Genomic DNA, 26230 nt, shown 5'->3' with positions numbered 1-26230 from the left:
TCACCAACTAAACTGAGGGTGGACCTTGAAATCAGCACAGGTGGCTGCTGTGATGCGAGTAACAGATTGCCAGAGGTATTGACAGAAATGCTCCTTTAGACACAGTGAGGCCACTCTGCCCAGCAACTCCAGACAGCCTAGTTCTAAATATCTGAAATTTGGTTGCCCCTACTTCCTTTGGAAGACTATTCCACAATATGAGCTCTCATTGTCAGGCATCTTCCCGCCCCCCCCCCCCCCCTTCGACATTCAGCCTCAGGGCTTTTTCCGTAGCTAATTCCTTTGCACCTAATTTGCACCCTCTTGGACCACACCCTGAACAATTCCTCTCCTCTCCCATCTGTGTAGATCTTCTTTTCCTTCTGTTGTTTATTTACCTTATTATAGCCCTGCTGCCATGCCCAGCACTGTACCCAACAGAGGAAAACACCCCTGCCAAGTCAGAGGTTCCTGTTGAGTTTACACTCTAATGCAGGGCTGGCCAACCTGAGCCAGAGAAGGAACCAGAATTTACCAATGTACATTGCCAAAGAGCCACAGTAATACGTCAGCAGCCCCCCATCAGCTCCCCAACCCCTCTCCCAGCGCCTCCCACCCACCAGCAGCCCTGCCGATCAGCGCCTTCCCCTCCTTCCCCGCACCTCCTGGTCAGCTGTTTCGTAGCATGTGGGAGGCTCGAGGGGGGAGGAGCGAGGGCACGGCAGGCTGAGGGGAGGGGGCAGGAAGGGGTGGCGTGGGGGCAGAGCCTGTGGCAGAGCCAGGGGTGGAGCAGTGAGCATCCCCCTGGCACATTGGAAAGTTGGCTCCTTTAGCTCCAGCCGCGGAGTCGGTGCCTAGATAAGGAGCCGCATATTAACGTCTGAAGAGCCACATGGGGCTCCGGAGCCCCAGGCTGGCCACCCCTGCTCTAATGTGTACAAGGGGTAAGAAACAGGCGGTTAATACAAAGCCAGGCAAAAAAAGGGACGGCGGGTTCCAACCTTTCCCCCCCCAGAAGCTATGAGGGATTTCAAGGGGAGCAAGAGTCAAGCCCTTTCTGGGATTGGGCTCATTATGCCCAGGATATTCCCTATGATTCCTGAGGTGGAATTTCAGAACATCCTTGAAGGGCTGGAGAGTTGTGGCTTAGTGGATGTGGATAGTTTGGGGTTTTTTTTAATTCTGACACAGCTAACCAGAGCCAGGTTAGAATGTGTGGGACATAGGGCCCGCTGCCCACTGCAGCATAGTATTGAGGGAACCCTGCTGTAATAAACCATGATCCAGGCGGCTGTGTACCTTTTCTCAATTAACCCAGCCCTGCCAGTGTTCCTGGAACTGGTGACTGAATAACTTTCCCATTGTGTCAGGGTGAGCTCAGTGACGAGTCAGGCGTGGTGCCGGTCTGGGCCTTTGACATCATCCAACGCTGCTGAAATATTTTAAACACTCTTCCAGGCAGAGACGCCACCTTCTGACCCCCCTTGCGGTCGAAGCGATTATGTGGGCACTAATTACAAAGTGCTGCAATTATGTGCTGATAAAACCTCTCGGCTTTAAAGGAAAATGCTGTGGCACAGATTGGAGCTTGACTGACTGAATGACTACAGCTGGGGCAGAGGTTAGGGATTAAACTTGTGTTCACACATTACAAAAATAAAAAATAGCACATGCAGAAACAAATGACGCCGGTATTGCACTGAACATCAGCTGGCGGGAGAACTGTGTCGTTCGTTCTTTTTGCAGCTTGTCACCTTTGTGTTAAGCTGGTTGTGGAGAAGGAGGAGTGCTGTCCAGCAGTGAGAGCCAGGGACTGGGAGTCAGGACTCCTGGGTTCCACTGCCGGTTTTAACCGCTGCCTCACTGCAAGTCGCTCAACCTGCAAGTGTCACAGTTCACCCCTCTATAAAATGGGCCTTATCATTCCTGTGGGCTGCAATGGTTTTCCATATGCTCTGATGCTTCCAGTCTAAACAACTTCAGTTTTAGATGAAGGGACCACAATAACAGGGTAAAAGCAGTGTCTCCGCGAGAGGGCACTGCGTGGGCTTCTTCTCCGAAACATGCTGTATCAACTGAGCTTCACAAAATGACAACTGTCCCTGTGGGCAGGCAGACTCCTTGGCGATGTATAGACAGAACTGTGCCCATGCAGACCCCAAATATAGCTAAGAAAAGACACTGTTTGCACTGATGGAGCGTATCCCTTGCTGTGAGCTGCCTTGGTGCAAATGACAGAGTTCCTTGTCGACTCTGGAGGTGGGCAGGACAAAGCTACATAGCTCGATGGCCCTCGATGGCTGAATTGGGGCTAATCCCAATCCCAGACAAGGCCAGTGTGTGGAAAAGAGCAGAAGCCAGTTAGTACGTTGTGTATGCGTGGGTAGTACACGCTGTAGCTGGAGGGATCCATTCCCAGCCCAGGCAGATGTACACGTGCTCGCCATGATCGACCTTGGACGCTACAAGTAGCAGTGTGCCCAGTGTGTCCTGGCTAGCCAGAGCAACGTGGCCCTGACGGCGAGCCTAGCCAGAGCAGTGTGGCCAGAGCGGCATGGCTAGCCAGAGCGGTGTGGCCCTGACGGCATGGCTTGCCAGAGCAGTGTGGCCCTGATGGCGTGGCTAGTCACAGCAGTGTGGCCCTGATGGCGTGGCTAGTCAGAGCAGTGTGGCCCTGACGGCGTGGCTAGTCACAGCAGTGTGGCCCTGACGGCATGGCCCTGACGGCGTGGCTAGTCACAGCAGTGTGGCCCTGACGGCGTGGCCCTGACAGCGTGGCTAGCCAGAGCAGTGTGGCCCTGACGGCGTGGCCCTGACAGCGTGGCTAGCCAGAGCAGTGTGGCCCTGACAGCGTGGCCCTGTCGGCGTGGCTAGCCAGAGCAGTATGGCCCTGATGGCGTGGCCCTGACGGCGTGGCTAGTCACAGCAGTGTGGCCCTGACGGCGTGGCCCTGGCGGCGTGGCTAGCCAGAGCAGTGTGGCCCTGACGGCGTGGCCCTGACAGCGTGGCTAGTCACAGCAGTGTGGCCCTGACGGCATGGCTAGTCACAGCAGTGTGGCCCTGACGGCGTGGCTAGCCAGAGCAGTGTGGCCCTGATGGTGTGGCCCTGACGGCGTGGCTAGTCACAGCAGTGTGGCCCTGACGGCGTGGCCCTGACGGCGTGGCTAGCCAGAGCAGCGTGGCCCTGACAGCGTGGCTAGTCACAGCAGTGTGGCCCTGACAGCGTGGCTAGTCACAGCAGTGTGGCCCTGACGGCGTGGCCCTGACGGTGTGGCTAGCCAGAGCAGTGTGGCCCTGATGGCATGGCCCTGACGGCATGGCTAGCCAGAGCAGTGTGGCCCCGATGGCGTGGCCCTGACGGCGTGGCTAGCCAGAGCAGTATGGCCCTGACGGCGTGGCTAGCCAGAGCAGTGTGGCCCTGATGGCGTGGCCCTGACGGCGTGGCTAGCCAGAGCAGTGTGGCCCTGACGGCGTGGCCCTGACGGCGTGGCTAGTCACAGCAGTGTGGCCCTGACGGCGTGGCTAGTCACAGCAGTGTGGCCCTGACAGCGTGGCTAGTCACAGCAGTGTGGCCCTGACGGCATGGCCCTGACGGCGTGGCTAGCCAGAGCAGTATGGCCCTGATGGTGTGGCCCTGACGGCGTGGCTAGCCAGAGCAGTGTGGCCCTGACGGCGTGGCTAGCCAGAGCAGTGTGGCCCTGACGGCGTGGCCCTGACGGCGTGGCTAGCCAGAGCAGTGTGGCCCTGACGGCGTGGCCCTGATGGCGTGGCTAGTCACAGCAGTGTGGCCCTGACAGCGTGGCTAGTCACAGCAGTGTGGCCCTGACGGCATGGCCCTGATGGCGTGGCTAGCCAGAGCAGTATGGCCCTGATGGCGTGGCCCTGAGGGCGTGGCTAGCCAGAGCAGTGTGGCCCTGAGGGCGTGGCTAGCCAGAGCAGTGTGGCCCTGACGGCGTGGCTAGCCAGAGCAGTGTGGCCCTGACGGCGTGGCCCTGACGGCGTGGCTAGCCATCTGAGCACAAACCTATCTGAGACTCCTGGTACGTACTCAGATCGCCAGCCTGTTCGCCCACCTGTGGCACCGCCGCTACGCTGCTCTTTGCAGCTCACAAGCTCAGTCACAGCAAGTGCCTGTACGTCTACCCAGGCTGGAAATTGCCCCTTCGGCTCTGTATGGTAGAGAGACCATCTGTGGGGATGGTACTTCTGAAACAGCCAAGGCTGCTGTGGACTCGGACCACAGCGAAAAGAACATACAGCACAGTCCGGATCCCACTTAAGCTTCAACAGCTTTTAAAAGAACAATTTTCACTCTCTCCCAAGAGCTGTCAGGTTTGACATTAAGATAATAAGCTGGGCTGTGCTATTTAGTGGCCCGATCTGGCTTCAGTCAGCGGGTGCCCCGTCCCTGGGTCTCTCAGACCTCCAAGGAGGCCAGGTAAGCTCCTGCACTTTGTCAAAGCCAGCCCTGGAGACGTGTGTTGCACCGCCTGGCTCTGAGTGGATAAATATGGAAAGATGCCCACTGAGAGCCGTGCAGAGGATTATGCTAGGATTTACCCGATCCCCAAGCTGATAAGAAGCTCTCTGTGTTTTACACTGTAAGCCTCTGATTGGGACACTCGTTGCTCAAAACCAAAAAAAGAAAAAGGCCCACGGCCTGTTTGATCAAAGGTTCTTCCTTGCACAAGTGCCGTATTTTACTGTCAGATGCTCTCCATTCATTTCAAGTGTGAAATCAACACTCTCAGCCTTTCCCAACCCCTCTCTGGCTAGAGAATGGAGAAAAGACAACCTCCAGGTCTGTTCAAAGGATGCATACAAGCTGCTGCCACCACCGCTTTGGGCATTTAAGAGAGGAATTAAAACCTCTGTTACTTAAGGATGGAGGTAGAGGCAGTGTACTTGGAGAAACTAGTCTCCTGGCACAGTTGCAGTGCGGCAGGGGAAGCAGCCCCCATAGGTGAGTGACTTTATACAGCTGCAGTGCAGTGGGACAGCTCTCCAGACACCAGTCCCCTTGCATAAACGCAGTGAGCAGGGTAGTGAGGCCCCAGCAGCTTTCCTTCTTCGTCCTCTTCATTATAAATGCTACTGTTCTCCTCTAGCCCACTCAAGCTGCCGGAAGTGGACGCAACGAACTTGGACCGAACAGTTCATTGCTCTTTTGGAGCTTTTGTCCATGTACCGTCGCGGAGCTGGTGTGGCGGCTATCACAGCTGATCTTCTCTCTGCCTTCCAGATTTACCCTCTATGCCGTGGACACCCGAGGGAGGCATTCAGAGCTGAGCACTGTCACCCTGAGAACAGCCTGCCCACTAGTGGATGACAGCAAGGCAGAAGGTAAGAGTTCAATCTCCTGATTCCCCTGCTCCCAGACCCCGGAGAGCTCTCCTGTTAATCACCCCTGACCCTCCTTTTTCCCACTTCCCCTGACCTCTGAGACACAGCTGATTGCCGTGCAGCCAATGTGCAGCCAATGATGCAGCAGGGGTGAGGAGAGAGAAAAGAAAAGGAACAACGGTAAGAGAAGGGGAGAGAGATACTGAAGGAGACGTTAAAGGAGAATGAGGGCTTATCTACACAAGGACACTTCGAAAGTTCATTGAAATTCAGTATTAAAGTGGCCTAAATTCGATTTTGCTTAATTCATTTGAATGACAGCATCAACACAGGGATTTAATTTGGTTTAACTAATCCACTGTAAAAAATAATTTGGATTAGCTTTCTTGGGTGTCCCTGTGTAGACAAGCCCTGAGAGAGAAAGAACGAGGGGTGAAGCTGGAATAGCCAGACTGTTCTGAACAGCAGTAAGAGAATGAAGAGCCAAAGAGGGACATGCAGGGTACATGCATAACCAAAAGCTCACAGTCTGTCTGATGAAAAAAGAAAAGGAGGACTTGTGGCACCTTAGAGACTAACAAATTTATCTGAGCATAAGCTTTTGTGAGCTACAGCTCACTTCATCGGATGCAAGTGATGTCTGATGTGTGTGATCTGTTACCTTTTTCCATTTGCGGACCCCTACAAAATTTTGACTAGAGGTGCAGACCCCTTTGGAGCACACACCCAGAAAAATGAAAGTCGGGGGTAACTGCACCCCCCCATAGGTGTGTCGCTTCTTTTGTACTGCTGTAAGCTGAGCCGCTCTGTGATGCTTTCCCAGCGAATTGTGGGAGGACTTGGGGGATTGGTGGGAAAGCACTGGAGGGCTGGCAGCTTTCGAGGGGGTTAGCCGTGGTTCTTGCCGCAGAGTGGGCAGATTACGAGCCTGAGAGAAAGCAGCAGTTGAGCTCTACCCCAGGCAAGCCAGATTGCCTGCATTGAAAACACCAGCCAACTCACGCGCAAGGGCTCGTATGGGGATGTTAGGGGCAACACCCAAGTAAGAGCCTGGGTTAATTCTGCAGTGAAGATGACTCTCATGGAGAGCTGAGCTCTTGAAAATCTGGCCCCTGGTGCCTAATGTTTGAGCAAGCAGTTCCCTCTACAGCGGTGCTTCCCAGCTCTGGGGTATAGGTGAGCACTACGGGTACTTTAGGCTTTTGTGCCTGGTATTCTGGCATCTCCTTCCCTCTGTGCATCACTATTTGCCAGCTCCCACTCAGCAGCTGCAGCACTTTGGCTGACTGGGACTGGATGCAGGGGTTTAGAGGGTGCATCACTGAATGGGAGATGGCAGAGTTGAGGTGTCAAGCCCTGATCCTGCAAGTGGTTCTGCAGGGGCAGACTCCCTGCACCAACTTGGAGTTGTTGAAGTCACTGGGTCTCTGTGGGGACTCTGGGTTCCAGCCATGTAGGGCCTCAGTCTGGTTCAGCTGCCCAGATAGATGGCTGTGCTCTAAAGCCAACTTCCAAGCTGCTGTGGGTGAGGTGGCCACCCCAGTCCCACAACGTCAGCCCCACTGGCCGGTTTTCCCTTCCCGCACTCCCATTCCCTTGTAAACTCCTCCTTCCCCTGCTTCTTTGCAGAGATAGCCGACAAAATCTACAACCTCTACAATGGCTATACCAGTGGGAAGGAGCAGCAGACAGCCTACAACACGCTGATGGAGGTCTCCACGTCCATGCTCTTCCGAGTCCAGCACCACTACAACTCACACTACGAGAAGTTTGGAGACTTTGTCTGGCGCAGTGAGGATGAGCTGGGGCCCAGGTAGCTGTGCTTTCCCATAATCCTTTGTGGTTAGTCCATCCCACCCCATTAGACTGGCCTAGTGTCTTACACTGCTGAGTGCATCCTGTTTAGGTGGCCATTCAGATGACCCTGATGATCCCCTAATACCAGAGAGGTAGCGTTTTGTAAACCTCACCAACCAGTCCCATCATCTGCCCTGGATTGGGACAAGGGGTGCTGTAATTTAGGATTTAAGTGATTTGTAACAGTTGTTTGGGAGACCAGTCCTGGGAATAACAGGCAGTGCTGCAAAGTAGGATCTGGGCCTAAGTGAACTGATAAAGCTGTGTGGACACAGTGCTATACATTAGGACTGAGGTGAACTGCCAAGGCTGTTATAAATTAGCACTGATCCCCAGTCTTTTTTACATTGGAGAGTCTTCATGGCAGAGACTGTGACTCTTCCAGGATTCAAATGTGCCCTGATACTTTCAGCATTATCACAGTATACACTGATTCGATGAATGAATGAATGTGGAAGTACAGAGAGTGATACAAATTAGGACTGAGGTGCATTGTGTCAGGTGTTTGGAGAGCTAAGGACTAGAATAATAAAGGGACAATTTACCCTAAGGATGTATCCAGGACTCTGCCTCAATCAGCACATCCTCTAACAGCTGTAGCATTGGTATGTAGAAAAAGTCCAGGTGATGAAGGAGAGCAGCAGACCACCGTACTGGGGCACTGGCAGAGGGAGACTGTTTGGGATTTTGACAAATCAGCACGTTTTGACTGACAAACACCTTTGTTGGAAAATCCCTCCCCAGCTCTGTGTCATGTGTTCTTGAGAAGTTTACAGTGGATGTTCTACCACTTAGATCCTGCCCTATTGTTCTGAGATCTCCGGAGTGAAAGTGGCTGTCCCACAGCGATCGTCTTTGCTTGTGTTCTGGTTTTGAACAGCAGTAAAATTAACTGAGGCGACAGTGAATGCTGGAGTTGCAGCTTCATCTAAACCATTAACCCAGCTGTGGCCCACCAGCCCACTACAGATGTGAAGGCGTAAACAGGCTCTTTCTCCCCCTTTATTTTGGAGGCACAAGGCATGAGGGCCTCATGTAGCTTTTGTTTAAGGGGCAGGGGAGAAGGTTCACATGCATAAACTGTCTTGACACCATGAGAGAGTGGAGATAAAACTTCCATTTGTTTACATGTCTCACAAACAGCAGATTTTTTTTTTTTTTGAATCTGTAGTTCTACCCTTGTGATATCTCCTTAGGGTTTGGTGCATGAACTGTCAGCATGTGATAGACTGTGACTTTGCAGCACAATATCTCCTAAACCCCTGCTGGTGAATTAATCCTCTCTCTCTCATCTGATTGATGGAGAGACAGACAGATGCGGTGTATAGTCTGTCTGTCCTTCTAATCAGCCTAATGAGACATATTGATACGTTGCCCCTCACCATGGTTACTGGGCACTTTGCAAGGTATAAATACTCTTAAAGATCTTAGATTTCTCTCCCTCCCTCCCACCTAAAACAATAACATGGCATTACAGTGGCCTCCCCAAATTCTAAACACAGTGCGTACTAAAACCATGCTGCAAACTGAAGCATGCCCAGGCTATGGCAGAAAATGTATTTTACAAACCTGTGTTCCCTTTTCCCTAATTTCGTGCTAAGAGTGGGAATTAGCAGCTGGATAACTCTGAGATTGTGAAGAACAACGGTTCCAGCAGTAACAGCCCCCCGCCCCAAATATTGTTTTGGCGTATTTGCAAAAGTATATTACTGGTGAACATGCAGGTTCAGAGAGACTACAACTGTGGAATAGAACATACACGGAGTATGCCATGTCAGAGTACTGGGAGAGTAAGCTGGGTTGTTTCCTGGACAAGGTGTCTTCTTACGACCTTTTTGCCACTGCTCATGAGCTGCTACCATAACTCCTCACAAAGAACATTCCGCAAGTGACATGAAGCTCCCTCAGGTTTCTAGATTCGGCCAGGATGCTTAGAGATGTTTCACAAATGCCATGTTGTCAGCAGTCTGTTTCAGAAATGACCTTTTCTCTGAGTGCTAGAAAGAAACAGAGAGAGAGAACTGGGAGGTACAGATGATGGGGGGAGCAATTAACCACAATAAACACATAATAACAATAGATTATGCTTTTTTTTGCCCACCCTGCATATTGGGCACAAGCAGGGATCCACTCCTGACTCCATGCCACAATTTCTTGCAACAATTTACGACCCTCCTAGACATAAATCCAAGTTAGCCTGTGACTGGCCCTCCTTCAGAGGTGACCTAGATTGTAATTTTTTTGATAGCTCATTAACCTCTGATGTGCAGCCACTCTCTTCCCCTCTCCTTGATGGCACTGCAAGATGTTTGTCATTTTAAGTCGTCCCTCTCTGTACAAATCCATGGGGCCACTGGCTTTCTTTATGTTTCCCCGGTAACTGCATCTGTTACTTGGGCATCTCTGGAAGCTGAGTGACGATGCACCTATTTGAGGGCATTATCCAGCAGGAAAATACAAGCCAGGCAAACTTGTCTCTCCATGTCAAGCAAGGAGATTTGGAAAGTGCTCTCCAGCATGTCCTTGACACATCGTTATACAGAAAGCAATGTCTAGAGACATCCATGGATTCCGCAGTTGTCCTTTCACACAGAGGCAGGGATCTCCGGTTGAACTTTCAGCAGCCCCTCATGCATCTGAGTAACCAGCATCTCCTAGCCATGGGGAAGCTTCTAAAAATACCCCTGCTGCTTGCAAGCAGTTCTAGTCTCTTGACAAGAACGAATGTCTGTCCTCCAGCCTCATTTCTCAGGTTGCTCTGGCAGCGATGGACCTCCTGACAGCGGGAGAGGTGACTGAGGATTTCCCAAGGGAACATCTCGTAATGAGATTTTAATTGACAGGCTGTTCTCGTTCCCAGGAGGGCATTCATTTTCGTACCTTGAAATGTTTATCAGATGAGCCTCAGATCCACCGTAAATGTTCACTCATAAAACTTAGTGACAAGAGGGGAGTCTATTGCCTCTGTGTAATAAATACATCATGCTGGAGTCCTTGAGAGCCCAATTTCCATGAAAGCCACAGGTTACTGCAAACAGCTGCTTGCGAGAAGACACACTGACAACCAGATGTCTCAAACAGAAGGTTTACATTAAGGAGACATTAAAAAACTTAGCTCATAGGTGGCCCTAGACCAGGACTTGCTGTGGTCAGGACTTGGCTCCTGGTTTGCTTCATCCTGCTAGTCTCCTCTAACAAACCCCATATAACCCTAACACACGCAAAAAGAGACGCTTTCTCCAAATTTACAGCAACACTTTGTTCCAACTAAAGAGAAGAATCTGTCTAGACCAATAAAGGCCTGATGCTACTATGCATTTGTTCGATCCTTCCCAGGCTTGTGTGGTGCAGGGACGGTGCTTTATGTCATGTCACAGGCTCTTCTTTTAACAGCTGTCTGGATTTCTGGGGAGTTGTTGTGGCCATTGCAACAGTGTCTGACTCTCAGCGAGAGGTGGAGGAAATAGACATGGTTAAATTGTCCCCACCCCCGTGCTCATCAGGTCAGGATGTGACATCAGCATGGGGCTTTAAGCCCCTCCTTTTCTTAAAGCAAATAACAGACCCCTGCTGACCGCAGCAGCAGGAGAAGATCCTTTTAAATGCAGGCGTCTCCACCAGCAGCTGCCTTACGGTAACTGGAGGGAATACGATGTACAGATGAGAGGCTGTGATAGCAGGGTTTGGAGTGCTGGACTCTCTATCCTCCCATCTGAGAGCCTGACAGACCTGGGTCAATTATCACTTGGGCGGAAAATCTGAATTTATAGCAAAGAAACCCCACAAGAGAACAAGACAACCAGGCACTGACCCTCTCCCCCACCTCCCGTCAGAATCCTGGGGCGAGACCCTGCTCCACTCCAACACAGCTGTTGTTCCCTGTCTGCTCTGTAATCCTGCGTTGTACTTTCCTAGTGCCTTTCATCCTAGCATGTCAAAGTGCTTTGCAAGCAGCTAACTAGGCCCACGGCAGCCTTGGGAGCAAGGTGAGTATTGTATTCCCAATGCAGATGGGCAAACTGAGATGGGGAAGGGTGAAGTGACGCACCATATGGGGCACAACTGGCCCGGGGCAGAGCTGGAAGTAGCCAGTGCAAGACACCCAGCTCTCCCAAGCTCCCTGGCAGCACAGGGAATAGAACCCAGGAGTCCAGGTCTGCTACTCTAACTACTGTATCACACTCCCTTACGACAGTGCCTTTATCCATGCATGAGCACTTCGAACGGCCTGAACAGTCACACCTTCCCATCTCTCTTCAGGCCCCAGTAACACGAGAGGGGAAAATGGCAGCAGAGGGCCATTACTTTTAATCCCTTCCATCATTTTTACCGCAGCATCAACCTCCTAAATCCTTCACTTTCACAGCAAACAAGATCAGTCCCAGGCTGGCACCAAGTTTAAACCAGCTGGCCGCAAAGTGCGCTGTGGCAGGCGAGGTGGAGCGGGGATGACATCATGTGGGGATGGGGTGGGGAAGAAGCCACTAAGCTTCAGTGGGTCAGGGGGCTTAGTGCAGCCAGTGTCAGCCCTGGCTGTAGCCAGCCCGGGAGTCTGACTTCTGCAGCCATCCCCTCCTGATCCTGCCCTTTCATAGGGGAATAAATGATTGTTTCTGGCAGCGACGGGGTAGCTCGGCATTAGGAAGATTTCATTTCCAGTCTTTGAAAAGGTGGTCGCTCTGGCCTGACATCCCCCCGCAGAGAGCACTTGGATGGTGGCCAGAATTTGATTGATGGCGTTAAATTGGCAGCCCAAGAACTGCTTCTGTAATTTATTACCCGGCCTTCACCAGCAGGCTTCTCTCTCTTTTTCTCTCCTCTCCCCTGGTCTCTTTCTCTCCTTCTTCCTTTTTTTTTTTTAATAAAGAAAAGATGTCAGCCAAAAGTCTAACATTTAAGCATGACTTCATTAACCCTCTCAAACAAGTGAGCCACACCAGCTCCCCCCAAGAGAGCCAAGCAACCTGGCCGTTGCTGAGGGGGTTTGTCATCAACCCGGGGATAGCAAAATCCAGGTATCCACTTCCCTCCTGATCCTCCACTCCAGCATGTTCCTCCTTGGTTTCTCCTGCATGGAGCTGTTGCCTCCTCTGCTTGTCCGTCGGAGCACTTTGCAGTTGGTGCATCCCCTGGGCCATTCCATCACCTGCTGCTTCCCATGGTTGCACTCCCTAAGGCTCCCCAGCCACTGAGCAGAGCCAGACCCAACAAAGCAGCTGGAGTGAGACGGAAAGATGCTACCACATGTCTGCTGGAGGACAGAACAAACCCACCAGTTGTCCCCAGGAGATGATGGATAGAGGGAGTGGCATGGGTTTGCCCTGTGCTGCCATAACAGCAATGGCCCAGGACAGGCTGGAGGAAGCAAGCTGTGTGAGGGAGTTTTCAGTGGTGTCTAAAGGTAAAGGGATGGAGAGGGGGAAAGAGAGAAGAGGGGACATGGGAAACTATAGAAGGGACAAGAAGGAAATGGAGAGGGAGAGATAAGCAGATGGCACAAAAGAGGGAGAGAAAAGATGAGGGAAGCAAACACAGGGTATAGGAGATGGAATGGAGGAGAGATGGGACAGGAGGCACATTTAGGCATGTCCTGGAGATCTAGGCCTTCATCTGAAGCATCTGGCATAGGCTAGGGGCAGGATATTGGACTTGATGGACCATTGGTCTGAATCCATCCTTGGGGATCTGGGGTTATGAAGCTCAAGGCATGACCCTATTTGCACCCATTTTGATGCAGGGGATGATATTCATGCATTGTGCACTGCCCTAGAGCAAGTGGAGGGGACTCACTTGTGGGTAAATGCAGCTTCCCTTTACTGTAGCACGTAAGGGACAAACTCCCAGCTATTCCTGCCCATCCACACATCCATCTCCTGTTTGCCTTCTCAGCAATAGAGTGAGTGTCACCTCCCGCCAGTCTCTCCTGTTGCATCCACTTCAGTAGGCAGTTCCAAGGCAAGCAGAATAACACAGGTCGTTCCATTTGCAACTTCAGCCCAGAGTTGGACCACCCCCTCTTCCCGAATCACCCAACGGGCAGAGAACACCACACAATATTACTGATACCAAGATAGCTATGACACCTCCCTCACACACTCTGTCCTAACTCACGCCAAACACCAGCTGTCTCCAGAGCAAGCCCAGTGTAGGTATCAAAGTGTTGATTCACCCTGCTTCTTAGGGTCTGTCTACACTGCAGTCAGAGGTGTGACTGCAGCACAGGTAGACGTAAGTGAGCTAGCTAGCTTGAATAATGCTAGTAGTGAATCCACAGCACCAGGAGCTGTACAAAACTCTAGAAGCTGGACAGATTTAGACTGCAAATAAGGCATACATTTTTAAAAGTGTGAGTGCAATTAACCCAGGGTCGTGATGGATTCTCCACCACAACCATTTTTAAATTAAGACTGGATGTTTTTCTACAAGATCTGTTCCAGGAATCTCTATGGCTTGTGCAATACAGGCGGTCAAACTAGATATCAAGTGGCCTTGGAATCTGTGAATCTGTGTAGTCCAGTGGCTAGCCCATGCTGCCATGACTTCACTGCTATAGTTGTTTGAGCTAGCTAGATCAAAGCTAGCTTCAGTCATACCTCTGATTGCAGTGTAGACATACCTTCAATCTTCCAAACAAGAAAGTGTTTCCAGATGTGTGCTCAAAATAGGTTGGTCTTTTCTTTCTTTAACTACCTTCCTGTTTTCTTTCCTTTCATTCAGACAGACTGGGTAGTTCCCACCCATATAAGCCTTTCCATTCTTTGGCAAGATTTGACCTTTGAAGCAAACACCCGACACATGGTCCCCTCTCCGAACACACTGTAAAGGGTTCATGAATGTTAGTAGATCTTGTCTCCCTAAACTCGACAGGGAGAGCTCACAACTCGGGGCCCAGCTCACAATCCAGCTGGCTTGACTTTGAGAGAAGCTCAATGGGAATGTCGTTAGCATGAACTGGAAATGGCCATTGCTGTCTGACTGGAGCTGGTGAAAACACAGAAAGCTGGTTTCACAAATAATGTTGAAATTTCAAAGTTGTTTTCATTCTGTTGAACTAGGCCCACTTTTCTTCATTTCTTTTTAAAAATTGTATTTTTTTACTGTCATAAAAAATTCAAAAAGTATTTTCACTCTTTTTTGACAACTATTTTGGGGGGAAATTAGCCCCCAGAAAGAATGAAAAATGACAAAATTTGGACAGTGTTGAGAAGGGTTCATGAACATTTTTGTTCCTCCCCCCAAGAATAAGGGTTGTTTTCTGACGAAAACTCGTCATTCAAAAATGTGTAACTCATTTTATATCTACCCGTTCCCGTCTACATTTAGTAATAGCAGGCATGTCCCGATGCTGTGCTGCAGACACAATGTTCAGAAGCACTGGACTCTTTTAGACATGAGTCTAAATCCTATGCTTGCTTACACCCAGTGCAATCCACATCGAAGTTAATGAACTCTATGCAGTGAAAGTCAGTGCAGAATATGACTCCTTGGTGTGCATTGTTTTAGCTATGGCATCCTCACTGAAAATATCAACTTCCATAATGGGAAACCTCCAAAGTGTTTCCCATTTTAACAATCTCTGGCAAGGATTGGGGTGGGGCGGGGCGGGCGGTATGTCACTGGTGAAGTTATGCATCTTGGATTGCAGGGAGAGGGAGCACCTCTCTGGTAGGGTGGTGGCTACTTAATGGAATTGTGTTAGCGGGAGTTGGAAGGTGTTGGTCAAAGCTCAAGCCATCACATCGAATGTATGTGCCTCCCGAGAAACAGAGAGTCGTACCTGGTTGTGGAGGCTTGATTGGCTCTAGTCACTGCTGTTTTGGCTTGTCGCTCTGTCATGCACTTCTGTCTGTACCGCACTCTTTTGTGACTCACGGTGAATTCTTACTTGGAATCTCAATTAGTGAGATGCCTCGGAGAGAGCAGCCGCATCAGAAAATAGCCATGCTCCCTCCCAAAGAATCGGGGGCTGAAGCACCAGAAAGCTTTCATAATCAAATAATCCCTATGTTTATACCTAGCTGACTGAGAGCGCTGCCCCTGACATGTCATTATTGGGAATTGACATTCCTTCGGTAACTGTAACAAACCCCAAGCCTAATTCCAGAGCTTTGCTGCGGCACCAGCGGGAGAGGGAATAATCTGTGATCTTGAGACTTTCAAACCACTCAAATAAACCCTCTTTCCCCACTTTTGATTTAGCACTTTGCAGGCTCTCACTAGGGGAGGGTTGGCCTCTAACTACTTAATTTTGTTTTGTCTTTTGGGTTTGTTGCACGTTTCCTTCTCTGCTGTTACAGAGTTGGGTTCTTCCTAGCCCGTTCCCCCTCTGAAGACTTGACAAATTGCAGAGAGGGCGGCTGTGCTTGGGTTCCTCCCTGGCGTAAGGCATGAGTGGGGGGAGGCAGGTATTCTGGAGAACTCCAGATAAGTAAGGGAAGGAGAGGGCAAGGTATTCCCATTTGGCTTGTCACTTCTCCACTGGCTTCCTGTAGCAGTGAGTTTGAGGGTTGTGCCATGGTGATAGATAGATGGCTAAAGGGATGGATAGGTGGATGATGGTGGATGACTTATGATGAGAGGCTGAGGGAACTGGGATTGCTTAGTCTGTGGAAGAGAAGAATGAGGGGGGATTTGATAGCAGCCTTCAACTACCTGAAAGGGGGTTTCAAAGAGGATGGATCTAGACTATTCTCAGTGGTACCAGATGACAGAACGAGGAGTAATGGTCTCAAGTTGCAGTGGGGGAGGTTTAGGTTGGATATTAGGAAAAACTTTTTCACTAGGAGGGTGGTGAAACACTGGAATGCGTTACCTAGGGAGGTGGTGGAATTTTCTTCCTTTGAGGTTTTTAAGGTCAGGCCTGACAAAGCCCTGGCTGGGATGATTTAGTTGGGGATGGGTCCTGCTTTGAGCAGGGGGTTGGACTAGATGACCTCCTGAGGTCCCTTCCAACCCTGATATTCTATGAGTCCATGTTTCATCAGCTTCTTAAGAATCGTGATCAACTTGTTACTTCACTGGAGTTGCACCAGTGTAACTGAGAGGCAAATTTGGCCCCTGGGTTGGGGGAGGAAGCCCAGCTTCCAACAGGATGTTTGCTTCTCTCTCTCTTTCAGCCAACTGAGAAATAAAAAAAGAAGGGAGCATACATTAAACTCCGGAGTCCCCAGGGAGTTATTGGAGGAACAGTTGTGGTTCAGGAATGTATTGCCAAATCAGTCATATATATCTAGTTTATTCTAATTGCCAAAGATTCCGGTAAGGGTTGCTTTACTTGAGCTGCTCATACCACCCAAGCCCTAGCCCCAGCGGGAGTTTGCCAGTTTTGAAGCCATAGGGCAGGGCTCTGGAAACTTTCTGTGATAGGTCAGTACTACTGAAGAGGCTGTTACTGCCTAGAGGGCAGCCTAGGTTAGATGACCCAATGCAGTTGAGAGACGTGATGAATTGTATTCCCAACTTTTTATCTAGAGCAGGTCACTAAACCTCCTTGTGCCTCAGTTTTCACATTTGTACACTGGGAATAATAGTATAGATGCCATAACCCTTAATTCATTGTCATAGAACCATAGGACTGGAAGGGACCTCGAGAGGTCATCTAGTCCAGTCCCCTGCACTCATGGTAGGACTAAGTATTATCTATCCCATCCCTGACAGGTGTTTGTCTAACCTGTTCTTAAAAATCTCCAATGATGGAGATTCCACAACCTCCTTAGGCAATTTATTCCAGTGCTTAACCACCCTGACAGGAAGTTTTTCGTAATATCCAACCTAACTCTTCCCTTGCTGCAATTTAAGCTCATTGCTTCTTGTCCTATCCTCTGTATCATCTGTAAAGCATTTTGAGATCCTTGCATAGCAGGAGCTACGGACATTTAATTACAGTAAAAACTGTGTTATCCAGCCCTGTACCAATCGGAAAGCTCTATAAATCCGGCATTTCTAATCTTCAGAGAAAGTCCGGTGTATAGTCCAGTTGGCGAGGGGCCGCGGTTCCCAGCCAATGGGAGCTGCGGAGTCAGCGCTCGGGGCAGGGAGGGGGCAATGCACAGAGCCGCCTAGCCTCGCCTCCACCTAGGAACAGCAGGGATAGGTCATGGCTTGCGGGGAGCTGCTTCAGGTGAGCGCCCCCCTGGATCTGGCACCCTGAAACTTCTCCCGTGCCCTAACCCGCTCCCGCACCCCGTCCTACATCCGAACTCCCTCCCTCTTAGTTAACCTGAATTTTTCTCTTACCAGCACCCCCCCATTTCCCAACATGCCAGACAAAAAAAACTTTTACTGTAATTAGGAATCAGAAGACAGACTCTATCAATCTATCTGCTGGCAACTGTTAACAGAACTGTTTTGTGTATGTGACAGGACAAACTACCAACAAAACCTAGGAGCCCTGGCTAGAGCTAAGTGAATAATTGTTTTGGGTTTTTTGGTGGTGGCCGAACCAAAATTGATATTTTTTTTCTTGCCGAAATAAAAAACCGAAAAAAATTTCAGTCTGGTCGAACAAAATGTTTTGGATGTTGAATCAAAACAACATCTTGAAACAAGTTGTCTGTTCGAATTGACATTTTCTAAACAGAATGTCAGTTCCAAGGGATTGTAACAGCTCATTTTGTAACAGCTCATGTTGAAAATGTCAAAACAAACCATTTCAACATTTAAAAAAAGATCTTTTTTGTTTGATTGGTTGGTTGGTTGGCTTTTGGTGGGAGGGTTATGCACAACTATTGGCTAAATTCAACCTGAAAAATGAATTTTTTGGCAAATTTACTATTCCCCAAAACAATGTCACCCACCTCTAGTCCTGGCTCCTAGCTCCCTGGTCTAACTGCTTCCACCTTCTTGCTATGTCTCCGTCTGCTATTCTCCATTCCAGGAAAGCTCACCTGATCTTAAGGAGGTTGGAGAAAGTTAGCAGCCACTGTTCGACCCTGCTCCGCAGTGCCTATATCCAGAGCCGCACTGACACCATGCCGTACCTGTTCTGCCGCAGCGAAGAGGTCCGGCCAGCCGGCATGGTCTGGTACAACATCCTAAAGGACACCAAAGTGACGTGCGAGGAGAAGATGGTCTCCATGCTGCGCAACATGTACGGGGAATCCAAGGGGCGGTGAGGGACGATGTTGGCCTGGAGCTGTGGAAGGGAACTCCGAGGAGTCATGGACGTGTGATAACCTGAGTAGCTGGTGGGCTTAGAGGAAGGGTGACATTCAGATGGAGGGGACAGCGAGGCCAAACTGGACTTTTTGACATGGGCGGTGGAGAAACAAGAAATCAGCCAGTTGGACTTTGATTTCCCTTTTTATTTTATTTTTTAAAATGAAAATGCCTAATTTGACTCAGTAGCACCGTCTCTCCTTTTTAATCTTTTCTTACCGAATTTCCTGGACTACGCACTCCAAATCTGAGAGGAGGAGAAATCCAAAAGAGCCAGGTCAGGGCACAGGAGAGCTAGCTGCGCCCTCCCCTGCTAGCTTTGGAAGCGGATGAGGTGGGAAAGGGGGCCCGCTGCCTTAGAGCGTCAAGGAGCCAAGGCGAAGCGTCTCAGTTCTGGGAGGCGATACCGGGAGCTGGAGGCACCATCCTGAAAGCGAAGATCGTGGAGATTAACGCCAGCCGGGCAGGTGCAAAGACATTGCAGGCAAACTGGGGTTTTTTTAACACTCTGAGTTTGCAGAACTGCTGCTTGTGGAGTCTTCGTTTGCAGGGCTCCTGACAGGTTGTTCTGTGCATTAAAGATTCATATGAAGTCCACTTTACCCGCCTGCTGGGTATTTTTTGCCAACACACGTCTCTGCCATGGCCTTTTTGCAGGGTCTTTTTGCAGAACTACCTAGGGAGGAAACGAGTCTCTTCAGAGCTCGGGTAAAAGAAATGCGAGTGTCGGGTAGAGGATTAAGAGAAGAATCCCAGTAAGTGGAACAATAAGACACTTCTCAATGCTGGATTGGGGTGGGGGTGACGGGAGCTAAGCATTTAAAGAGGGCGGGGAGGGCCTCTTTTTGTCTGCAGACTTCTTCTATAAAGCCAGATAGCTCTTTGTTCTCAGCTCCTGTTTTTGTAAGAGTTCTGTGCTCGTGGGAAAACCCTATAAGGCAGCCAAGAGCTAGATAGACATGGAGACTCTATCATCTTTTAGCATCTGAGATGGATAAGGTTGGCACACGCTGATGGAGCAAGGTGGGAGGCTGAGGATAGAGGAGAGCCCAGTGAAGTAAGTGGGAGCCTTTCAGTGGTGCCAGTGAATTCTTCTTTCAGTCCAGAAGAGGAGTTTGATCTGGGCCTGAGTTGGTATCTGCTGAAGAAGCAACTCAAACAGGCCCAAGACTGAATGGAGACAGAGGTTGGAATTTCTCATTTGTGAGGTCCCACAGTGTTCACTGCAGAGCAGATGGGGGCTGACCAGTCCTCTTACCTTAAAGAAAGAGAGGGTAGGGGAAGGATCATTAATAACACAAAGGAAGAACACCCCTTCTTCTCAGCTCTTCTGGGGCTGTGAAAACACTATGTGTTTGTACAGCACCTAACACCAATGTGGCCCAGTCCCTCCTGGGGCCTCCAGATGCTACCACCAGACAAACAATAAATAATAGCAATAACCTTCAGAGAGTCATCTGTGGTAAGCTCCCCCAGCAGCCCTCCCGGCTCCCCTGAGTCCAGACCCAAATTTGCTTAGATACAGACCTGTAGCATCTTGGAGCTGAGGTCCTGCCTGCTGCTGTGCCGCTGAAGGGTTAATCCCATGGCACCTAAAACACCCTACACTGTGATCTTCCTTCTCCCTCCCATTGGGCCGTGCTCCTGCTTTGCATGCCGTTAGGCCTCAGGAGATTGTGAGTTACTGGTCCCCATTAGTCAACCGTTCCCTTTGCCGTCGGTGGGGCCACACTGAGAGAATGCGAGAAGAGATGAAAAGGTCAGAGAGCCTCTTCCCCCTGCCCATGCCCGTGCATAGGGGCCAGCCACAATATGCAGGCCCTGTCCAGTCCGAGTGCATCCATGGACAGAAGTCGACTCTTTTTCAGAAATGCCGAGACCGTGCAAGCTTCCGCTGACTTTGCGAGGCAGCTCAGTACCTCCTGAAATCAGGCTAAAGCTGAGGAGGCAGTGTGCATCCACACTGTGGGGGGGTGGGGGGGCACGGGGGGGGTGATTTCCAGCACGTATCCCTGCTAGCTTTGACCAAGGTAGCACACTGAAAAGCACAGCATTGCCACCACAGTGCAGGCAGCTGCGCTGGCTACTCACCCAGGTACGTACCTAGGGGCTCGGGCCGGATGGGACTTGGGCGGCTAGCTCATGCTGCCGCAGCTACGTTGCAATTTTTAGTGGGCTAGATTGATTGGAGCTAATGGCGGGTACATCAAAGTATACCGCCAGCTGCAGCAGAGACATGCCGGTAGAGGGCTGCGAGGTTGTCCTGGCCAGCCACACGCCCCAGAGCGGGCACTTGACAAGGAGCACACTGCAGCCTCTCCAGAGATGCTGCAGCGGGCCCACTGGTTTGTACTGGCCAGCGGGAATTCTGGTTGCGTTTCAGCGGCTCCTCGTGCAGGCAAGCCCTTGGGACCCTTTCCAGCTCCTGAGCCTGCCAGGGATGCCAGCCAGGATTGAATTGCTCGTACAGCTCCTTTTAAATATACACCCCTTGTTCCGACCCTATAGGGTAGCGGGCGGCTCAGCTGCCCCGGGCATCACATGTTCATTCTGGACATGGGAGACAAGGTGAAGGAACTATTTGTTGCAATCTGCTATTGTGACACAAACAAACTTCGAAGTGCACATGAGGGCCTGTTTGATGCCCTGGCTGGTGTTTTGGCACCGCACTGCTGTGCTGTGTTCCGATTGCGTGTGCTGCCATGAAAAATACCAGCCGTGGCCGTGAGGGAAATCTGTTGGCAGCCCTAGCACCCAGCTGGCTGGGCCAGAGTCTTCCCATCCTTACACCTGGGTAATCCCATCAGCTTGTCTTGACTGTGCCTGGTTTACAAGGGGGTGAGCGAGAGGTGAATGGGGACCCCGTGATTCACGTGTGATAGCATGTGACAGCTCTTGGGGGGCCGTGCCTGGCATGTGCATGACCAGCAAGTGTATGTGCAGGGGGTGTATAACCTGGGCTGTATCGCTGACACGGCGTGTCTGTGTCTCATCATGCGAGCTGGGTGAGCCGGGAGGCGTTGGAGGTTTTACAAATTTCATTCACTTTTTTTTTTTTTAGGTGCACAGGGGTTTGGACCATTTCCTGTCCCTTCCCCATATTCGACACACACAATTTTGCTTGGTTTTTCAAGGAGGAGTCATTTCTTGCTTTAAAAAAAAAATGGGCTTAAAACCAACCTGCAAGTGCCAAGGGGGAGAGGAAATCTGTGGATTAACGGTGGGAAGGAGGCAGTGTTGGCTGTGGACAAATCAAATGCTTTGTCTGTAATCCTAGAAAAGTTGGTAGATACCAGCAACAGCATAGGGCTACTGCTAGACGGATGGGCTCTCTAGCTAGAGCTGCGTGTCCTATGAATTAGGATCTAAGACTCACTCCAAAAGCTGGGCTGGCTTGAGTGGGTGAGTCAGGGCACATTTGGTCATGACAACTTTTTGCACACGTTTTGCCTCTGATTGTGCCATTTGCACGTGCCTTCGGTGTAGGGTTCAAGTCATGGCAGGAGGTAAAGAGTGCACAGTGCCCATCGAAAGCCAATCTTCAGTTACAACAGCACTGAGGCTGCTCAGACTTACACAGCAAGCAGAATAAACGGTGCAGAAAGATGGTGTAAAGTCACCTTAACTCCCAGCCCTCCGTAGCCCAAGCGTCAGGACAGAGGAACTGAGAATCAGGCCCAGTGTACGAAACACACATGTACATCGTCGGATCTGGGTGTATGAGCACAGCAGGTTTGTGAGTACAGTACACTGCAGCGTGTAGATGTGCCGTGTGGGCCAGTTTCTAGCAGTGAAGGACAGGGAACAGACTGTTGGGAATCATTAGGAAAGGGATAGATAATAAGACAGAAAATATCATAATGCCACTATGTCAGGGGTGGGCAAACTTTTTGGCCTGAGGGCCACATCAGGGTGTGAAACTGTATGGAGGGCTGGGTAGGGAAGGCTGTGCCTCCCCAAACATCTTGGCCCCCGCCCCCTATCCGCCCCCTCCCACTTCCCGCCCCCTGACTACCCCCCTCAGAACCCCCGACCCATCTAACCCCCCTGCTCCTTGTCCCCTGACCGCCCCCTCCCAGGACCCCCCCCAACCCCAGCCCCCAGAGAGCCCACCCCCTATCCAACCCCCCTGCTCCCTGGCCCCTGACTGCCTCCGGGCCCCTATCCACCCCCCGCAGCCCCCTGACGGCCCACTGGGACTCCCATGCCCTATCCAACCCCCCCCCCCGTTCCCCATCTCCGACTGCCCCAGAACCTCCGCCCCATCCAACCGCTCCCTGTCCCCTGACTGCCCCCCAGGATCTCCTGCCCAACCCCTGCACCGCCCTGCGCTCCGCCGCCACCCCCTTACCATGCCACTCAGAGCGGCAAGAGCTCGCAGCCCACTGCCCGCATGGCTGCAGGGGAGGGGGTCTAGCCTCCCAGGCCAGGAGCTCAAGGGCCTGGCAGGACGGTCCCATGAGCCAGATGTGGCCCACGGGCCATAGTTTGCCCACCTCTACTCTATGTAAATCCATGGTACACCCACATCTTGAATACTGCATGCAGATGTGGTCGCCCCATCTCAAAAAAGATATCATGGAACTGGAAAAGGTTCAGGAAAGGGCAACAGAAATTATTAGATATATGGAATGGCTTCCGTAGGAGGAGAGATTAAGAAGACTGGGATTTTTCAGGTTGAAAAAGAGACTGGGGGAATATGATAAGGGGGGATATGCTAGAGGTCTATAAAATCATGACTGACGTGGAGAAAGTAAATAAGGAAGTTTTATTTACTCTTCATAACACAAGAACGGGCAGGGGGGGTCACCCAATGAAATGAATAGGCAGCAGGATTAAAATAAACAAAAGGGCGTATTTCTTCACACAACACAGTCAACCTGTGGAACTCTTTGCCTGAGGATGTTGTGAAGTCTAAGATTATAAAAAAAGAACTAGATAAGCTCATGGAGGACACGTCCATCAATGGCTATTAGCCAGGATGGGCAAGGATGATGTCCCTAGCCTCTGTTTGCCAGATGCTGGGAATGGGCGACAGAAGATGGATCATTGTTCATTCCCTCTGAAGCACCTGGCATTGGCCACAGTCAGAAGACAGGATACTGGGCCAGATGGACCACTGGTCTGATCTGATTGGCTGTTCTTATGAACAACTTCGATTTACCCCAGCAGAGAATCTGGCCCCATATGTCTGTGTTTATGTGCCCAGCAGGGCTGTGTGTGTATGTATTGCTGGTGATAGAAACAAGGGAAGGGAGGCTTCCCACTTTGACAGCATATTCAGCTGTGATGCAATGTGCATAGCCCTCAAGATCAAAGCTAGTTAAAAGCAGTGAGCCATGGTGAGTGCTGTGATGGTACCCAAGAGTTAGGTGCCCGAGCCAAACAAAACCCAGGAATGATTTGAGGTGGCAAATAAAACATCTCACAACTGAAAGGAAGCTTCTGGATTTCCTCACTGGAAACTTTGGATGATGTTATGCACAGGCTTTCAAGCCAATCTGTTACACTTTCCTGTCCCACAAGAGCTGACAGATCGTAGCATATGTACAAAAGTGTTCCCTGCCTACCAGGCTGCCCCCCTGCCTGAGCATTTATAAACACCTTCTCTCTGCAGGTTACAGACTTTCCTTAGAGGAAACCTTATCCTAAGTCCTCCCCCTGTGCACAACACCCCTCTCTTCCCCCTAAAGAACCCCCCACCTCCTGTAGCGCCTTCAGGAAACTCACTGGCCAAGTCTCCTACTTCTCCAAGTCACTGCTTTGTCTTCAGCATGAACTACTCATCTGTTTAGGGGGGTGGAGGGATGTTGGCAAGGATGTAAGGACACTGGAATCGATGCTGGGAATTGGAGGTGAAGACAAGGGGATTGAATCATGGAAGGAGGCTGGGAAGAGGGGAATGGATCATTTTTAACTTAAAACAGCAGTATAAGCATGTAGCTACCAAGCCACATAGCTTACATCACACGGAGCTCCTCGTACATTGCATCCATATCTCCCAACCTTGGTGTGGCTTTGTTTGGGATTGGAAGTTCATTTGGGACTGTTTTCCTCTGTGTTGGGAACATGCCTAATAGATGCGGCCACTACTACAATGTAAATAATAAATAGCAGTGCAATTTTTGTCATGCCAACAATGCCCTTTTCCACCTGGGCTGGCTAAGCCTTGCATTTCTTGTGGTGGATGGAGAGGGTAAACAGGAAGGAGTTCTTAGGAGGAAGCATTTCAGAAGGACTCAGCACAATGGGTGCGCATTGAGTGTTGAGCTCACTGGGAAATCTGCACGCATGTCAAACAAGCTGGGGTAACTGTTTTAGGCGTCAAGTCCCACTGGTTTGCAATAGGACCTAGGCTCCTTGGGTGATTTTGAACTTTGTACTCTGTGCCTATTCAGTTTCATCTGTGTGAAAGGGATAATGAAGGTTAAAGCTGACGATAAAGGGCCTGATTCTTATCTCACACATAGGTGTAAATCAGAAGTAATATGACCTGTACCACCCTGCTCTCCTATAGGGTGTTTCATCCACACAGCTCACAGTGCATTACAAAGGAAGTAAGCATTGTTAGCCCCCATTTTCTTAAGCCACTTGCATTTTCTAAAATTAAAATAAAATAGCCCAACCCGCCTTTCCCATCCTAAATCCAGGGCACATAGTGGGGAGGGTTCTTCCGGCTGGGATCGTCCAAGGAGCTGTAAGGGAGCTAAACAGCAAGCGCTCACTGAGATTCAATTCAATGGGGCCATGGCTTCACTAAATTGTGTGATTGGCACCTGGATCAGCCTAGCTGGGTGTGAGCAGTCACCTTGCAAATCCCTACCTGCATCAATGACCATTGGGGGTGGGGGGGCACTAGGACATCTGGCATCAAAATCCCATAGTTCTTTGCGCTGCCATCGGCAGAGTCACACTCTCGTTCTTTCCCCGTGACTTGTGGGAGAACTTGACGGTCCTTCTGGGCACATGCAGGGAATTGTGGGAAGGGGCCGGAGTGGTTTTGCCTGTCTCCTCACTGCAAAGTGGGTGGGTTGATAGGTGCTGGAGCTAGAGGTACTGGGGGGTACTGATACACCCCTGGCTTGACGGGGTTTCTATTATATCCAGGGCTTACAGTTCGGTTCAATGGCTCTCAGCACCCCCACTATAAAAAATGTTCCAGCCCCCCAAGTGAAAGACGAACATGGATTCTAACCTGAGTTTAAAGCACCAGCAACTTCAGGTGAGATGGTTGTGAGAGTGGATTGGGGCAGGGCAGAAAGATTAGGGGCAGCAATGTAAAAGCCCAAATTTACTCTGCACTGTAGATATACGCTGGGAGACTACATTGGTAAGTTTGAAAATCCAGGCTAAGATAACCTTGCGACCTTCCTGAAACTCCCTTTTGGGTCAGGACCCCCCAATTTGAGAAACACTGGTCTCCCCCGTGAAATCTGTACAGTACAAGGTAAAAGCACACAAAAGACGAGATTTCACAGAGGGAGACCAGATTTCACAGTCTGTGACGTGTTTTTCATGGCCATGAATTTGATAGGGCCCTAGCTTTGGGCACCGTCCATGGCTCTCCTGCCACTCTACGTCTTTGCCCGATCATACCCCTGCCACGGCTATGCCCGCTCTGTACCTTTGCTACTGTCTCTGCACCTTGCCCTCTTTCAGATTCCACGCACACCACATTGGATGCCTGGCAACTGTAAAAGATTTGGACTGGTTCTGCTCTTTTTTATGCCAGGGAGGTCACATGAAATAAATGAACCTGCCTTCACACTGCCTGAATAATGTGCTCCCAGTTTGTTCATCAAACAGAGATACCATTTTACACCAGGAGATATTTTCCCAGACGTCACAACTGTAACTCTGGTCTAGCCCTGGGGGCTTTTATTTTTATCTTCCA

The 26230-nt window shown here is 50.4% G+C and overlaps 1 protein-coding gene across 5 annotated transcripts in view; it reads left to right on the top strand.

Annotated features, from left to right (window-relative positions):
* Nucleotides 1-18927, top strand: part of ASTN2 (astrotactin 2) — a 602317-nt gene extending 583390 nt beyond the window's left edge. For all 5 annotated transcript variants that reach the window (XM_073314892.2, XM_073314893.2, XM_073314894.2 and 2 more), the window contains 3 exons: nt 5222-5322; nt 6952-7135; nt 18056-18927. In XM_073314892.2, coding sequence (XP_073170993.1) covers nt 5222-5322; nt 6952-7135; nt 18056-18293 — 523 coding nt within the window. In that variant the 3' untranslated portion in view covers nt 18294-18927. The remainder of the gene's footprint in view (nt 1-5221; nt 5323-6951; nt 7136-18055) is intronic.
* Nucleotides 18928-26230: the final 7303 nt, after the last annotated feature.

This window comes from Lepidochelys kempii, chromosome 16, assembly GCF_965140285.1.
Source record: "Lepidochelys kempii isolate rLepKem1 chromosome 16, rLepKem1.hap1, whole genome shotgun sequence".
In the NCBI taxonomy this organism is placed as follows: domain Eukaryota; kingdom Metazoa; phylum Chordata; order Testudines; family Cheloniidae; genus Lepidochelys; species Lepidochelys kempii.
This window is presented reverse-complemented; position numbering and strand designations above follow the sequence as displayed.